We start from the raw sequence: 18,107 nt of genomic DNA, 5'->3' as shown, positions 1-18,107 counted from the left end.
TGCCCTGAAGGATTTAAGGGAGAAATGGAAAGAAAAAAAAAAATAAAAAAAATAAAAAGGCCCACTTGACAGAAAAAGAAGATATTTTCCTGTTAAATTGTTGGTTTGTGTTCTCAAGTGACACTTTGGAAAACACACATCGGATTCTGTTACTTTATTTCCCTCTATTATATGTGCATTTTCACAGCCGCCTTGAAGTAAAAAAATACTTTGCTTCTTGTATTCTGCTCTGAGCATGGATACAAGTATTCCAAAAAGAGAAGTGCCTTCAAACTGGCAGGAAATAAATGGTTGGCAAAGTTGTCGAGGGTGATTTCCATGTCACGGAGTTGGCACGTTTTTTGGTAAGGCAGTTCTGAATAACACCATCCATACCCGCTCTCTCTTCCATTGCTGGCTGCAGCCAGCCAAGTTATTCCTATTGCAGTTTAAAAGGTCAAGTGTGAGGTTGTGCAAATTCTGCATCTGCTACAAGTCAGTATTTGTGGAGGAACAGTGTTTTATTATGGGCCCAGTTTATTTTTTTTGAGTGCCTGTCAACAATCCATGCAATTGGGGGAGGGGGGGAATACGTTAATTCTGTTTTCTTATATATATGCTTGTCAATCTATTGAAATCTCTTTATGTAATAAAGAGTTTAGTCAATTTGAACTACTGACTGGCCACTCAAAATCACCCTCTTCCCCAAATTCAGAACCTTGTCTAGTATGAAAAATAACCCATGCAATGCTTGTAGGAACAGCTGCCTCTTTCCTCTCAGCTGTTAGGACTATGTGTCTTCCTAGAGTAGCATTTCTGTGTTGATTTGCTGTACTTGGTACCAGACACTGTACTTGGTTTTAAAATCAGCCCTTCTTACCTAGGAGTACCTCCTTTACTCAACTAGACTTCTTTCTGAGTTGTATCTTTCAATACTGACAGAAGGTTATGCACAAGCCAGACAAAACCTCCATCTTTTTAAGCTTATGGAAGAAGAAAAATCTAAGACATCAGAAATGACGTATATAAAAAAACAGTTCAGATTAAGAAAGAGTTCATAGGTTCCTTTCTTCTTCCCACCCTCTACTGCTGCTGAAAGCAGAAGAGGTGTCTTTTAGCTTGCCTGTGTGCAGGTGGCTTCAATTTCAGCATTTATCACTGTCCTAATCAACACTTTATTCTATATGAGTTACTTAAGAAATCCAAATCTCTTCCCAAAAATCAGGTCCTTTCATGGGGGAAAAAAAAAAAAGAAGGTATTACAGGATTTTGGATCCACCCTCAAAAGCAACCTCGGAAATTTTGCCTCTTCAAATACTGGAGCTATTGGCTTTATCTGGAAGCTCGGTGATTAAGAGCCATGAGAAGGTAGCATTGAATCAGTCCATCCCCCAAAATAGATAAGTCAGGTATATCACACATCTAGTTTTGTGGCATTGTGTTCAGTTTTCAGACCTCTCTTTCCTTTGAGGTCAATTCTCAGACCCCTATCAGGAGGTTAGTTACATCTCCTCTCTTTTTTAAATTTTATTTTTCTGATATGTGTCAAAAGCATCACAGGATATTCATGCTGCACTTTGAAAGCTGAGATATAACTTGTGATTTCTTGGTGCTGAAACACGTTTGAAACTTGACTCAAGAATGGGCAAATTGTGCAGGGAAATAGAAAAGGTAACATTTAGCTTTATTCCTCTGCAAAACATCAGTAGTTTCCCATTCCACGCGGAAAAGCAATATTGAGAACCTTTCTGGTTTAATGCAGATATTTCTTCCTTACTGCTGGAGACTTTGTAAGCTTGCATTTTAATAGCATCTGCAAAAAAAACTTGAAAGGTGGAAGGCTATATTAGAGTTATTTTGCTTACAATAACTAAAAGGAAATTCTCACAAATATCCCCCGTATTCTACCCTGGAGGGAAAAGCACCACTTTTTCCCAGCTTACATTTACTAAATTAACAGCATAATTTTATCTCAAATCAGGTATCACTGAAATATCCTCTCAGGATTACATTTAATACCTCCCCCCCAAAAAAAAAAATTTCTTTTTCATCAAGTGGGAAGTCATTTCCTTCTGTTTGCCAGACACCTTTGGGAAATGGCAGAGTTCAGATCAGAAAGTGTTTTGATGGGAAGGTGCAAAGTTGAAAGCCAAACCAAAGAACAGTGTCACACGGATGGATGTAGGAGGGAAGCAATGCAGCACCATCCCATTTTGTCTCCAAGTGCATTTTGTATGTTTAAAAGAGGATAAATATTTCAGAGTTCTGTCTCGTTAAACTTTAGGTCTTGCTTGAAACTTTCTATGTGTGCTTGCAAGCCCTTAAAGATAATCCACCACTCCTGAGCACGCAGTAGGATGATGAACATCCTGATCAGCTGGAACCAACAAAGCCATACAAGTCCCCTACTCTTCAGCAAATGCAGGTCTTCATGTGCTCTTGTTCCTTTTGAAAGGCATTTCCTCACCCCTCAGTGCTCCTCCTCCAAATATGAACAGCATTGATAAGACACTGGAAATGCGAGTCTCAGCAGTTCTCAGTGGATGCAATAAGGTGCTTAAAGTGAAGAAGATACGATATTGTTGAAGTCATGATGCCATGTAAATTAGCAATACTGAGCTAAATAGAAAAGTACTCACCACAACATGGGCATTTGTGTTGCAGAAAGCAAAGTGAGATCATGAAACACCTATGATGCTTCGTGCATCAGTACAGAATTAAAAAAGGTTTGAGAATTTATTACCCAAAATGATCTAACACTTGATTCAATAAGCCAGTTAGGGACATGTTTTGATCAACATCCAGTTGGTCCAGATCTTCAGGTTAATACTGCAGGTAACTGAGTCTAAATTACAAAGGAGAAATGTGCATAGCAGAACAAGTGTTCAATTCACTTAGAGCTCTCAAATAACACAGTGATTATACCTAGCTGGGAAAAGTACCAAAGGACATCTTCAGACATGACATCCTGGTTTCTAAGCATCTTCCTAAATGAAATCATTTCAAATAGATGGATTTTCTTTAAAAACAGTAATATGTACAATTCTTTTATTTTACTTGCCTACTTAACTCTCACAGCTATCACACATTTGCTCCCTCAGCACATTTACAGATCACACAGACTTAAACAGAGATGTATATTTCCTGCTATAGTCTGTTTTCCAGGGTAAAGTCTCTTGTTGCTCCTTTTTATCTGTAACACCTTAATTCTCTATTTAATAGCTAGATTTACCACCATTACCTTTGCTATTTCTGTCTGACATGTTTTACTGGGAAATAATTATTCTGTGTATGCTAGTTAGGGTTTTTTGGGGGGGGGGGTTGTTTTTGTTTTTTTTTTAGGATAGACCTTTCCCATTATCTGTCTTTAAGGATATCTGTAGTGATATTTAAATCAGCTGCAGGTGCCATCAATGCTGCTTCTAACTTGTCCTGTAAACCAAATGTATGTATTGCATTTACTTACAAGAAACTGTCATCTCTTCAAATAGCGATTGCCAATAACACAGATTTAATGCTAAAGAAGTGATGCTTTCCCTTCTTTAAAATGGTAGCAAAACTAAAGGGACTTGGAGCATCTGCTTCACTTGATGGAAACCTGAGCTCATGAGGATATTCATTTTCTGGAAAGAGGTATCTGATCTGTGCCTGTGATGTATATCAGGTCTCAGACAGTTCAAGTTGACCTTGCCAGCAACTGTTTTCCTTCTGCGTGCTATCTGTCCACTACAGGGCAGAGCTGAACATCATCGATACTTAACCATGGAGGGAACCAATCTTTTTCCACACTATCTCTATCCTTATAGTGGCTCTTCACTCTTAAGAGTCAATTAGTGACTAAACCAGCCAAGACAGGTGTGGCAGTTACCGCAGTTCTCATGTAGATGTTATGTCACATGGAAATTCCAAGCTTCAATGACACTTGATTTTACAGGTCAGCTTAGGCTGATCCTGTCAGATGAAGAAGCCTCTGAATGATGAAGAAAGCTGTGTGAGAAGCCTCTACTAAGAAAGCTGATCTTCTAATACTGGACATAATCATAAAGACACACAATGTTTTGCAAGACCAGCATACCCATTGAAGCTCTGAATGTCTTCTAGTTATATTTTCTTTCCATAAATTTAGGTATTATGACATGCACATCCTTTAGAATTTTCTGGTTTTACTTCTTTAAACCAGCAGTTACCTGTAAGCAATATCTAGCATCAAACAATAAATTAGAAGATAAAGGACAATTAAAATTCATAAGCTTGAAATGTGTTTGATTTTAAGTTTAGCATACAGCTATTAAATTTTATAAGCAAATATTTTGACCTAAAACCACAGGTTTCTTTCCCAGAATGAATTATACTCATAACTCCCCAATTGAAAAGCTTTCTGTACTGAGTTTTGTACCTGCATCTGTCACACAGCAGTTAAACTGTTTAGTACATGGGTAATGACCTCGAAGTGAAATTGAAAGGCTTTGCATGTGGTGGAAGATTAAGGCTGAAACCTTAGAAGACGGGATCTGGGCTCTCTAATCCACAGCAGCATGCTACAAACACCTCCTTCTCTTCCATTCTTTTCCTTCCCCTTTTTCCACCTACATTCCTATAAGTGATTCAGTAAAGGTTCTATGCATTTGGGCAGCAGCTACAAGAAATGGTGTAGCAAATGGCTTCAAACCAAGAAAATCCCATTTCTCTAATGGGCAAATAATTGCAGCTGGATTTCTTTCACCCAAACCTTAAGAACGAGAACAAAACTGTAAACTCAGCACTGTTACTTTTAAGGATGTGGGTAAAGCAAACTAAAACATAACCAATTTTACCAGTCTTTGAACAGAGAGCAATGGAAAGAAAACACACACGCACAAACAATAATGTGCAGCACTAAGCTACTTTGCCAGTTTCCTTGTTTCTGAGTTTTGAAGAGAAACTAAAATACAAGGTCTCCACTCCCAGCAGTGGATCCATAGTGAGTCTGGACCATCATACCCATGTGAAGCTCTGCTGGTCTCTTCAGCATCCAGCAGTGTATTTACACCTATATGTTGGGTTATAACTATACAATGAATACCCCCACCCCCTCCACCCCACCCCCTGCTAGGGAACTTCCAGACTTCCAGGTCTGTTCCCATATGTCAAGGGAATGGGAATATGTCCTGGTTTATACCTCAATTCAATAACTTTAGCAGGTTACCAGGGTATGTATCAGGGTAGATTTTGATACATTGGGAAGGTAGCTAGACCAGCTTGAGTAAATGTTTATAGGACAGTTTTTTACAAAGGAAATACAGCTGGGCAGAATTCATCTCACTCAATAGCTTTATATGAGGATTAAATAAGACCTTCAGTAGAGGGGTTTGGAAACAAAACATACACACAGGCATTATTACAGATCTGGTTTTGTGGGTTTTAATCCCACTTTCTTCTTTCTTGGTTTTCTAACTCTACAGAGGTCAGAAATAATCTTAACTTACAATATTCCTTTTAAATATAATTCTAGTTTTACTGAGGCAGTGAAAAGCTTGGAAACATGACTGTAATCTTTAGAAAATGTAAATTTATGAAAACAAGAACTCTGTGGTTTAGCTCAGTAAAAATGCGGGATGGAAGGAGCTTCATTTGGGAGATCTATGCTAAAGAAGTCACTATGAAAGCCAACCAAATATGTGAACATCTGTCTGCTCCTGTTCCAGCTGTGCCAGCAGATGAGATTACTGCTCCCAGTCACACAGCACCATCCCTTTGCTGCAGGTCACTGTCCTGCATGGCTCTTCACATGAGCTCTGCATAACATATTTTAAGAGGTTCTGTTTGGATAGTTTCAGTTATCCAGAGTCACTTTATCTGAAATCTGCAACAGCTGTACAACCAGCACTGCCAAGTCCATAGTGGTGTTCCCATCCCAGGAAAGCACAGCTAAGAAGCTGATGCACTGGAACCCAATTCTCCAGCCAGCACAGCAACTCTTGTGGTGTCTAAAACACAACAGCTCTCTAGCTCCGATTTGGTTTGTATTTATGTTCATCAAGAGTTCAATGCAGTTTAGTGACTGCATCAGCTGGAGATGGTTTTGTTCATGAGGATGAAAGCATTTACAGGACCATCATTTTTTGTCAGAAAAACTAAGTTTTTCTGTATTTCTCTGTTTTCTCCCAAAAGTTTTTATACTTAAAACATTCTTCTGGACACATTCAGTACTTATGGCAATTTTAAAATACCTCAGGAGCATAGTTTTAATAGTAGTGAACTTCAGAAATTCGTAATACATTGACTATAAATATAGTACACAGTTAGGTGTCCTGCATTTATTTTCTTGTGTACAGTACCTTTAGCATTATATATACACACACACACATGAAGTCCATTTTACCTTATACATCCTGACTTGGTTTAAAACAGGTATTAAATAACGTATATGTATATAGCTGTCAAGTTTTCCAGCAGCTCAGAGTCTTTTGTTTCTTTTATGTGCTTCATAGGCCTGTATTTAATCTTTTGCCACTGCTGTCCTTAGCAAAAGCATGCCTATAAAGGGAATTAGCTTTGCATGAAAGACTTAATTAAACAATTATTTAGTTAATATTTTACAAGTTGAGTTTCTGACATAGAATTTTCTGAAGGGCTGCTGACAATTGTCTGTTAATGAGTATAAGACATAAAGAAAAAACCCTAAGGGTTTATTTTTATGTTTATTTTTTTATTTTAACATTTTAATTTAACGTCTTTAAAAAAGAAAACCACAGACACCCAGAGATGCTAGAAATGCTACCCAGGCAGGTTTTCACATACTCCTGCCTTGTTCCCCCTCATCACTAGCACAAGCTGTTTAAGAAACTCAGGCAAAACCATTCAGTGGGAAGGAGCCCAAGCCAGGGAACATGTTTTAGAAATCCCTTTTGATCCTCCCTGCCTGTAACAGGAGGGGCAAGCAGCCCCTTGCACATTAATCCCCACCACGGGGACACAGCGTTGCGTTGCAGGCATCTGGGACCGCAACCAAGAAACCTACTTCTTGGGCATAGAGTGCCCTTTGTCCTCCTGTGCTGCCAGGACTGTGGGAAAGCCAGAGCTCTTGCTTTTGGCGTTTAGGGTTTTTTTTAAGGTTCATTGTCTAACAAGCCAGGAGATCCTGTGCAGAGGCTTAGGATCCTCTATCTTGGATCCTGAAGTTTGTTACAGTAGAAAATGAAGAGATTTTCACAGTACTAGAAAGGGTATGTTTTCTGTGTTGGTCGCTTTCTCCAGAAAAATGGCCAAACATATATGCCAAGTACAAAATAAAGGCCTGCATGCATTATACCGACTTAGGAAATCAGCTTCTTAGCAGTAACAAAATCTGTCTGCAAATAGCAAGGAAAACAAAATAATCATGATACAGCATACTGAGAAAACTGAGATGCCTCACAGACTTGTTGCTGTAATTCTCCCTTGCCATTTCATCTATTCCCTATCCCCATCTTATCTATTAACTTTATTCTAAATTTAGGCTGCAAGCTTTTGTTGCAAAAACTGTGTAGTTGTGTACATGGCAAAAGTTGGGCAGACACTGTACACCCAGGCATATCTTTGGGGAATATTCTGTTCCCAACCCAAATCATCTGGTAAATCCAAGGCCTTAAAATGGTAATTACCCTCCTTTGCTCTGGTAGAATTATTTTCCCATGCTCCTCAAAGTGCAGCTGGCTGTCTTGGTCTTATACAATGAGAAGTGATATACTGCTTTATTTAATGAATTACATAGATTGGTTAGGCATCCTTTACCCAGTCTAGTTGTTTGGAAACAGGTATGTTAAGCTGTGCAGGCTTGTATATTGCTGATACTGATTTGTCTTCCCAGCTCCTTGCGAAGTTGCCAAGAGCTGAGCAGTCCATTAAGGAAGCCACCATAACAGAATTAGCTTCTCTCTAAAAAACACCTCATTAGGATTCTTTGCTTATAGCTTAAGGACTTTCCTGCTCCAAAGGAAACTTTCTCTTATTGAAGCCAAGGCCAGCTCCCAGAGATTGTTGCTTTGCCAGAGAAAGTTATTTATTCACTCAGGCTATTAGAAGGAGGCAGAATTTTTACCTGCTCTTTCATTTTTTACTTATTTCCTTTTTTATTTATTCCCTCACAGTCATACAGTCTTGGCACATCGTCACTGATAGGAATTATGCTCCCTCCCAGATCATACTGTCATTTTAAATCTGATTCTTAGAGCAAAGGAAAAATTAGGTCAATAATTGCTACCATTTTCTTGGGAACTGACATGCCGCATCTGAGGTCTCCCAAGAGAAATCTTCTTTAATTACAAGTTAAGCTGATGTTCCCCTGTGTAGCACATAGAATTGAGCAGGATTACTTTTAAAAGGATTGCCCTGATCTGCTTTGGTGACAGTTTCATTTTGAAATTCTGATAACAAGCAAGATGATGGATTATAGAGATATGGTTCTCAGGAGTGCAAATGACTGACACACGTTGCAAATTGGGCCACAGCAGCAACCCTTCTCTCCTGCTTTTCTTTTAAGGCCAGAAGAGTTCTATTGTGAGCAGTGTGATCACCATGTGTTATTTTGGTGATTACGCAATATAATTGTAAAGAACAGAGCGAAAAAATTTGGAAATTTTAGAATCCTGAAAGCAGTGATTCCGGAAAGGGAATTGGAGACAATGTGACACTCAGCCTTTTGCAGGATAAAAGAATGAAAATATGTGTAATAGGCCAAATGCTTTCAAGTACTTGAATTATGAATAGATTTTGGGAAACCAATAAATATTAATGGGTTCTTAAATCACTTTTATTCTAACCCCTGCAATTGTAGTGCAGAAACCTTCCTATTTCCTTTTCCTTGCACTTAAAAAAAAAAACAGGAACAACAAACCAAAGAGCTGATTAATTTTGCAAAAGCAATTTATCTCACGATATATGATCTGACAGTAGCATGGTCATAAAATAAGGTAAGCCTCACTTATTAGTGAGAAACTAATGTTTTCTCTGACTCCTAGCACATTGCATGGTCTTAAAGCAAAGACTAAAGTCTGAAATAGCTTACAGACTTACAGTGTGTTTGTTAAAATTGTTGTCTCTTACTGCTTATTCACCTTTGGTGTTGATGGTGCTTCAATCTGAATTGAGTCCTGACAGAAGCGTTAAAGCAGATATTCCTCCACCTAGGTCCTTAGTCTCGTGCATTGGATAAATGTGTGTAGCACTGAGCAGGACTGCAAAATCAAGTGGAAAAGAGACCTCTTGCTAAACAAAACTGAAAATCCCAAGGCATAAGGAACCTAAATATTAGTGCCATTTCTCCAGAAGTGAAAATCTTGAAGTATGTTGGCTTTAGTAGGCCACCATTTCCCTTAATGCTCTCTGTGAATAATACTCTGAGAGCCATAAGATGTCTAAGCAGGGGCTTGTTAAGAGAGCTGTGTCCTCTGACTCTTTATGTCGGCCAGCTAAACTCACACTCCAGAAGTGGATGTGGAAGTCTTTCAACCTCAAGGTCATCTTCTTCCCTTTCACCAGAAGGAAAGCACTTTATTTAAAATACTGAAGATAACACAGGAACAGATAATGAAGGATGGGGTTAGCTTTCTGCCACCAGCTGTTTGAGCAGAAAATGTGCCAAATACCTTCTGTCTTTTCTCTGTGCAAGCAGAGATCTGCCCATGGGAGCTGTTGATTTGAGACTCTCTGCTGTTTCTCCACTCTGGGCAATGAGGAGGGATGTTTCCCAGGCTCACAGTTTCTATTGCTTTAATGTTCCAGTCTGGTTTGGGGGTGAAACACATGCAAAAAGAACTCTCAGCACAAGTGGAAATAGAAAAAGGTGACATTATTCACCAGAGGTATATGGAGACCACAGGGAAGCTTGGTTTAGTTACAAGTTTGCCAAGAGACCTGTTTATAACTTGCCAAAGAATGGAGGTATATTAAGAGGAAAGATTGCTGCTGAACTGTTGCAATCACCTCCAGCAAGGCAGAGACCATTTTAAGTATGACAATACAAACTGGAAACCCACTGACAGACGAGACAGGGGGCAGGTGTGAACAGCAATATCACAGGAACACCTAGCACGCTGGCTGCTGCTTTTACATGGGTACCACTTTCTTACCTTGGGTCTGTTTGCAAGGGGAACAGCTTGTGTAGGTACCCGGCTCCAGACACAGCCACTGTCTGTAAATCACAAGGGGGGGGGGGGGGGGGGGCAGAAAGCTTAGATACCACCCTCCAGACAGGGAGCTTCTGTACCCTCTGCAAGTCACCTGCACGCACAGGGAAGGCAGCCAGGTACCCAGGTCTTGTGTCTTGCATAGAGAGCTTGGATGTCTCGCCTGGGACCATGGAGCTCATCAAGACACCTTAGCATCGCCACCACAACACTACACCCCAGACCTCTTTGCAGATTTAACTCTTCCTTGCAAGATATGTTTGAGTAGAGAGAATACAGAACTAAAATCAAGATGAAATTTAATTAATTCAGTTTGCCTGTGTAAACAGCATCTCTTAGCACACTTCTGGTGACTTAGGTAAATCTGCCCAAGCTTTAGGCTTGGTGCAGAGAGTGCTGGCAGCCTACCACTTTCCTGTGGGTATTGCTAAACCACATGGTGAATTTCTCTAAACAGCAATTAAGTAAGAGAACCTTTAGACACAAGTGCTGTCCCTTCAAAGTTACATGAACACAATTCAGAGGAGAAACTATATATTCCAGGGGAAAACAAATCTATTTTTCAAAGTCAAGCCACCTAGACAGGTCAAATGCAGTAACTACTGAAGATAAAACCTCTGGCTACATTTAATTGTGCCTTTCTTTATCAAACTTTACATCCTTCTATTAATTTTTCACATCAGAAATTACAAACCAGTCTTTTTATTGAGGAATCCACTGAAAACATAGCATTTTCTTGCAGGTAGTACAACCTGAGCAGCTATTAAAACAAAAATCTGTGAATCTCCCTTTCCTTTGCAGCTACCATCCTCTTACCTTTTTTCACCCTCATTAACACCAACTCAGCTTTCTTGGTAGTGACTAAATCAGCACAGGAGAAGATGTTCAGGACTTTTGGCTGTAATCATTGTTCAAACAGCTGTTCTCAATCCCCTCTAGAGAAAACCAGCTTATTTGATGAATCAGCTCCCCCACCAACTTACTTTGTCAGATAACAGGCAGGGCTGCAAGCTACCAGCCTCATGTAGGATGCTAACTTGCAGTTGGTATTTCCAAATGCATGCAAAAATAACCCTTAGCTGCAAAGATATTGCCCTTTTTGTCACAAAAAGTGCTGAATTTGGTAGTGTCAACTGGAAAATATCCAGGCATTTGTATATATGTGCACATCTATTTGTATATACGTGTATAAGCTTTAGCTGTAGAATGGGGTGTATATGGCAGAGTATGAGAAAATAATAGCAATAAAATATAATCTGGTTGAAAAACATTGAAAATCAGATAAATTTTCAGACTGGACATGTCTCTTACTGAATTCTTTTAGAAAGAATATGTTTCTTAACTATAAGCAGTGTTATTCTTTGTTACCTTCAAAGCTGGTCTTGAAGTCTTTTAAATAATTTACTGACAACAATAACAAGATTTTTCTTTCCTGGAGTGCTTACAGTTTATTGCGAAAGCCTTTAGAAGAAAGGAAATAAGAAAGAAACTTAGGAAGACCATTCATTTTTTATTTTGTGCTAAAGCTGGAACAGCCCTCTTGCTTTTGCTCCACTGTATCATGTTTTTCAGAGACTTTTTGCATTAATTCAAATGTATTGCACAACTTGTGTTTCCAAAACAAAGATATAGCTCTCTATTCTTGGAATTCTAAAAGAATAACTTTAGATGGAGTCATCAGTAGTTCTTTTCACTAGCTATTCATGGCTATTTTCCACAGAACAGGAGCTTTACCAAACATTGTTCACATATGGGCACCTGTCTGGACCTGCTGCAGTACTGCTTGGCTTCGGTCGCTTCTATCACATCACATTATATGCCTTTGTAGGACAGATCCAGTTACAGAATTATGCTGGCTTTGCAATGCTGCTTTTTGGGAAGGAATTAGGCAGTGAGATTTCTACAGTAGCAAAAACATCCCATGCAGATGTACCTTACATTGGCAAAAGAGCCCTTTAGCCAGCCCGGTTTACCAGAGTCAGGGAGCTGTGCTTCTACTAGGAGCTCTGGCAACATAGCTGTGCTGACTAAAGCTTTGTAATGTAGCTAGCTCCTAATTTTGGTCAGCTATCAGCATCAGAGATTCAGGCATCAAAATTAGTTCCTTTAAACATGCTGATAAATTCAGACTAATTCCAATACTGCCCAGTCGCTGGCTGTTTACGGAGTAGAAATTTTCAGGGAATTGAGGAAAAGTTGCCATCTAAATAGTAAAAATCACCATACTGTTAATATATGTATTTTCTACCATGGTTGTTTCAAATATCACATTTGCTTCCAGGGAGTGTATCAGAAAGCAGAGTGTAGCACTCATTTCTGGTTGGGCTTTTTTTTGTTTGAATTCTGAAATAAGATCTCTTTTTATACAGAGTATTATAATTTCTGTAAAGCTGTGTAAGAACAAGCAGATTATCTCAGATTTTTGAGATACTGAATGACATTCAGGGCTTTTGCATGAAAAACAAAACAAAACAAAAAAACCAATACCGATACAGAAGGTTTTCAGATAGCATCAGTGAGACTGAATGCAATTTACTCAGCTGCAGAAAGTTTATTTCAGAAAGCCATTCAAATTCTGCATAATCAAACAAAAAGCCTCACAAATTTCTGCACAGCTTATACTTCTTTTACTGAAACTATTAGGAAACCAGTGGACATTGGTCTGCCAGTGAAGACAAACACTAACAAAGACAAATAAGTATAGAAGGGGTTTTTTCCCATACCTGCTGACTTCCATATAGTATTTTAAGTGCAATCAGCATGAAAACAGTAATTCACATATGTGTACTGTGCTACTTATTCACCTCGATTTCTGTTGCAAAAATGTTGAAACACGTTAGAGATCTCTATGTTATTTTATGCTCCCTCCCCTCTTTCCATTTGATTTGCTCAGATAACCTGATGCCTTTTTCATAGCTGTAGGTAAACAGATCTTCCACAAATCTGTCCAAAATCCTGCCCAAATGCTGGCTTGCCAATACCCAGAGCAATGTCCTGTACAACAGAAGGACAAACATGAAATACACATTAATCTTTAGCCTTGTAACTCAAATACCTTCCTTGATAAAGGCTATTACAGGGATTTGCCAGAGAGAAGTGAATTTGAGCATGTGGTTTTGTTCAAGCTGGTTTTATTTGCTTTTCTTCAGAAATAAACCAGATCATGTTGAGCAAGACATTTACACCTAATCTGCTCAGAGGCACTATTAAGGACATGTTTTAAAACCCAGAAATTTGGTGTGGTCTCTGGTAACTGTGTTGACAGGAAGATGGCAAGACCAGTCACTTAAAATGACCTACCTTTTTTACAGTAATGTTGGGATTTTTTCTTAACTATTAGTAATAGTATTAGGTGTATAAACAAACATATTTTCTTTAACAACCCCGTAAATCTGTATCGGATAAATCTCTGTTTTTGTTCCTGTAAACAAAGATATGCTGTAAAAAAACTAAAAGGGAGGCAAATTCTTAAGAAGTATATTTATTTCTTCTGTTGCACCACCCAGAAAAATTTCTACTCTCAAGTCAGTGAAAGCAAACCAGGCACTGGATTTATGCAGTGCTAATTAAGATAGACCAGAGTGAAGTTGGGAGCTGCTACAAGTCCCCACTGTGTCATTTAAGCACATTCACAGGTAGGTAGATTTCACTTTAGACCAGCTCATCTGATCAGCATTCTGTCTGCTGATCCTAGCCAGGTCTAAGAGGTCAACTGTCACAAGCTGGATCAGTGATAACAGTAACCTACACAAAAAAACAATCTTGGTGCATTTTGCAGATGACACCAAGCTGGGTGAGAGCGTTGATCTTCTTGAGGGTAGGAAGGTTCTACAGAGGGATTTCAACAGGCTGAATCAATGGGCTGAGGACAACTGTATGAGGTTCAGCAGGGCCGGTGAGGGACCCTACACTTGGGTCACAACAACCCCATGTAACACTACAGGCTTGGGGAAGAGTGGCTGGAAAGCTGCTTGGTGGAAAGGGACCTTGGGGTGCTGATTGACAGAGCTGAACATGAGCAGCTCATGCTCAGGCAGCCAAGAAGGCCAACAGCATCCTGGCCTGTATTCCTTGTTGAGTTCTGGGCCCCTTACTACAAGAGAGACATTGAGGTGCTGGAGCGGGTTCAGAGAAGGGCAACAGAGCTGGTGAAGGGTATGGAGCACAAGTGTGATGAGGAATGGCTGAGGGAACTGGGAGGTTTAGTCTGGAGAAGAGAAGGCTCAAGGGGGACCTTATCACTCTCTACAACTGCCTGAAAGGAGGATTGAGAGAGGAGGTGGCTGGTCTCTTCTCCCAAGTAGCAAGTGATAAGACAAGAGGTAATGGCCTCAAGCTGCACCAGGGTAGGTTTAGACTGGGTATTAGGAAAAACTTCTTCACTGAGAAGGTAATCAGTCGTTGGAACAGGCTGCCCAGGGAAGTGGTGGGATCACTGTCCCTGGAGATATTTAAAAAATGTGTAGACATGGTGCTTAGGGACGTGGTTTAGTGGTGAATTTGGCAGTGCTAGGTTTACAGTTGGACTTGATGATCTTAAAGGTCTTTTCCAACCTAAATGATTCTTTGACTCTATGATATTAGTTCTTTAAGTATTTATTCTGCTTTTTCTCCTTAATAATTATTCCACAATTCTAATTCCTCCATCTGTTAGAAGAATTCAGACCCTAATGGCTATTTCAATGCAGCTGAGAACAGATTTGTCTGCAGTATTTTAATATAAAAGGAATATACATGGTTTATTACTTTGTTCTTGATATGTAAAATTTATTTATATAAGCATGAAAGCAAGCAGCTTTGTATGCTCATTCCTACAAGTCACTTGAATCCATAAGTGTGTCTTTCCTAAACCAGTCTGTTAAGTCTCACCACAAAATCATCAAGCACAGGGGTAGCCCTTTCAAATTAATGCAGCAGGTAGGCATATAGACAAACAGCTGTCTGGCATTCCCCAAATGGCAGTACCATCATCATGAAATAATAGCAGAAAAACTGCATAGCTCCAGGAAGTCAAAATGGAAGCAGGTCTTTTGCACAGGTCCCACATTTGGAAATGGAGCCACCTCCTATGACAGAGTCATCCTTAGGCTGCTGAGGAAACTGTCTCATATAGAGAAAATACCTTTTTTCAGGGGCAGGAGTCAGGACCCCTTCCTAAAAGCTATTTTAGTTTCCTCAGTGCTGCAAAGTATGAAAAATATTTTTGTATTATGAATATCATGTTTTATTCTCTCCTTTTTCAGAGCAATTCCTTTGCTTTGTGTTAAATAGCTCTCTACAGATATACTTTTAGGTTTGGGTTTGGGTTTTTTTGTCTTTTTTTAAAGATAAGATGAACACTGCACCATCTTGCAGAGAGAGATCTCTATAGCCTGAGATGCTGCCATGTATTTGTGCAAAATGCGTCACATTCACATAAATTCACACAAACCTCTTGCTGCTGTGTATTCGCACATGTGTCCACTTTGAACATCCTAAGGACCAAAAAGTAGGAGAAGAAGCACAGTGGGTTTGGGAGCACCAGGAGCTTCTCACTGTGCAGACCATAACCCAGCCTCATCTGGGGAATGCAGAAGTCAGGGCTGGAACTGGCAGGGTGCAAATGTGGTTACTCATGAAGCAGAGCTGCTAATGGTGACTGTAGCCCAGGCTGATGTGGAGATACCTGTCATTCAGAGGCACACACAGCCCTTGGCAGCTCTTGTGCTGTGGAGATGTTCAGTGTCTGTCTTCTCAGCTTGGCTGTATTTGCTCAGTGCTGAAATTGATTCATCAAGCACAGGAGGGCATTTTTGGAAGGAGCAGAGGAAGAACCTGGCTGACCTCAGGCTTGTGGCAAAGAGTTGTTCAGGCACCACCATGCAGGAAGCCACTGCCCAGGACTGGAGTCTGGGAAGAAATTTTTTGGAGAGGCCACCACATCCGAGTAAGGGAAAGACTCTGTTGATCATGGCTTGGCTTCCAACTCAGTCACAAACACAAACTTGCTAAGCCTGCCAGCTTAGCAGCTTCACTGACCTCAAAACACAAAGTCTCTGTAATGTAACCCTCTTCTTCCTCCCTCCCTCCTTACATTGCCTGAACTTCATTACTGGAGGTCTGGGTTCAGTTACAGACTTTATTTTAAGAGCTCAGTGCCTGATTTAGAGAAATCTCAGTTGGCTCACCCCAAAGGTTTCCTTCTTTAAGTGTAAAGCATTGAGATACTCAGCTGATGCGCTGTCACTGAACTGGTTGCAACCAGGCAGCTTTGAAGTAAAAACAACATCCGTAACAGATGAGTTTGCTGTGATACTTGTTCTTACTCATTTGTAAAACCTCAGCTTCCCTTCCTCAAGTGTTCTGGCTTGGACAATTTCCAGTAACAAGGCCTTTATTGTTACCTAGACCACAAACTGCTCTAAATTAATTTTTAAAGAGATTTGGGTTTTTTTCAGTGGAGGATGATGTTGTGTACTTTAGAAATATTTGAGCATGACATACTCTTTGTTAGATTGTTTTAATTGTATTCTCTATGTGAGCTAAGAGATAACATCTTTGTCACATAGCCTGTTTTTATTTTTTTAGGAGAGCCTGAAAGCTTTTGACCGGGAAGTAAATGAGTTTGTGGAGTATATGTTTGGGCCTCGAGGTAAGCTGCTCCACCTATAGCCCTTCTAGGAAATAATACCTATCCAGATTACCACTCAAAAATATTCCAATAAGTAGAAGCAATCAAAATCTTCACTGAGAGATTATTCAGATAGAAAAATGTGGACAAGGCAGAATCACAGTATTTACAAGAACACACCATTATTGTGGGAAATCTATGAATGCAATGCATTTATAGAAAGCCAATAGATTTTTGTGTTGACTCTTTGACGTATTACCTGCAATAGAAATTAAAACCACTCACAGATTATACTGAAGGTGAAAGAGGTTAGGCTGATTTTTTTTCTTTTTTTTTTTTTAACTTAGAAATCACTAGATTTGGGAGTCCTTTCTTTCTAAGAATGTCAAAGGATTTCAATTTTGCATCCTAATGTAGATAAAAGAAAAGGAAAGCCTGGATTTTTCTGAAAGTGGAAGATCTGGTTTGGGACTGATTCTCATTCATAACCCAGTTATTATTTGGTCCAGTTACCTGTCTTAAAAAACAATCACATGGTTTATATTTTAGGTAATAACTCCTGAAATGCGGCTATACGGTACCCGTACCCAAGAACTACACTATGTTTAGTCATTACCAGGTGTGGCTAAGAGCAGAAGAAGAAATAGAAAGCCACACCCTAGTTCTCAGAGGCAATCTCTGCTTTCATTGGTGATAGCAGGCAAACACCAGGTGCAGTATGGCAGTACTAGAAGAAGGGGTGTACTACCAAAGATCTGAATTTCATTTATATGTAGGCATATTTTATGCCTTTGTTCACTGGTTTCAGCTGAACTTTGTACATAAATGTACTTCAATATTTGCTTTTGAACTACCAGACCAAGTTCTTTGGATCAGGGAACAGAAACTGCATCTCTCAGTAAGAAGCAGTCTAATATTTTGGTGTTGGTCCACGCTATTCTGGATAGGAGATTACCTAGGCTCAAGGCAAAATGAGAGAGAGTGAAATAATGTTCTGTAAGAGAGCATTTTTCCAGGGTCGCCTTCATCTGCAGAGTATTGTTCGGTGTTATGAAAAATTAAGGAATATTGAATTGCAGGAACTAAATCTAGCTAATTGGTTGCTTGTTTTATATGAAAGAAACAGAACATCAGTAATACATATATTTTAATAAAGTGATGATAAAGTTATAAGTACCCCTCACATGAGTATGAACAGTAGCAAGGCATTGGCTCAAAACCATTTACCCTTTGCACCTAGAAAGATCTGAATCTACTCAGACACCAACCGGCCAAAGCTATACAGAAACTTGAATCCAAATGTTTCTAAACTTCACTGATAAATGCCCGATTCCTTTAAAGAGCCTGGGAGGCCTGCCACTCATTTCAAAGGA

The 18,107-nt window shown here is 39.5% G+C and overlaps 1 protein-coding gene across 1 annotated transcript in view; it reads left to right on the top strand.

The window, feature by feature from the left end:
• ELOVL2 (ELOVL fatty acid elongase 2) overlaps positions 1-18,107 on the top strand; it is a 42,494-nt gene that overhangs the window by 5,620 nt on the left and 18,767 nt on the right. Inside the window, exon 2 of the mRNA XM_062617886.1 lies at positions 16,692-16,755. Coding sequence (XP_062473870.1) covers positions 16,692-16,755 — 64 coding nt within the window. The remainder of the gene's footprint in view (positions 1-16,691; positions 16,756-18,107) is intronic.

The sequence above is a fragment of the Pezoporus occidentalis genome, unplaced genomic scaffold (assembly GCF_034315485.1).
Source record: "Pezoporus occidentalis ecotype Australia unplaced genomic scaffold, CSIRO_AGI_Poc_V1 ctg2, whole genome shotgun sequence".
Taxonomy (NCBI): Eukaryota; Metazoa; Chordata; class Aves; order Psittaciformes; family Psittacidae; genus Pezoporus; species Pezoporus occidentalis.
This window is presented reverse-complemented; position numbering and strand designations above follow the sequence as displayed.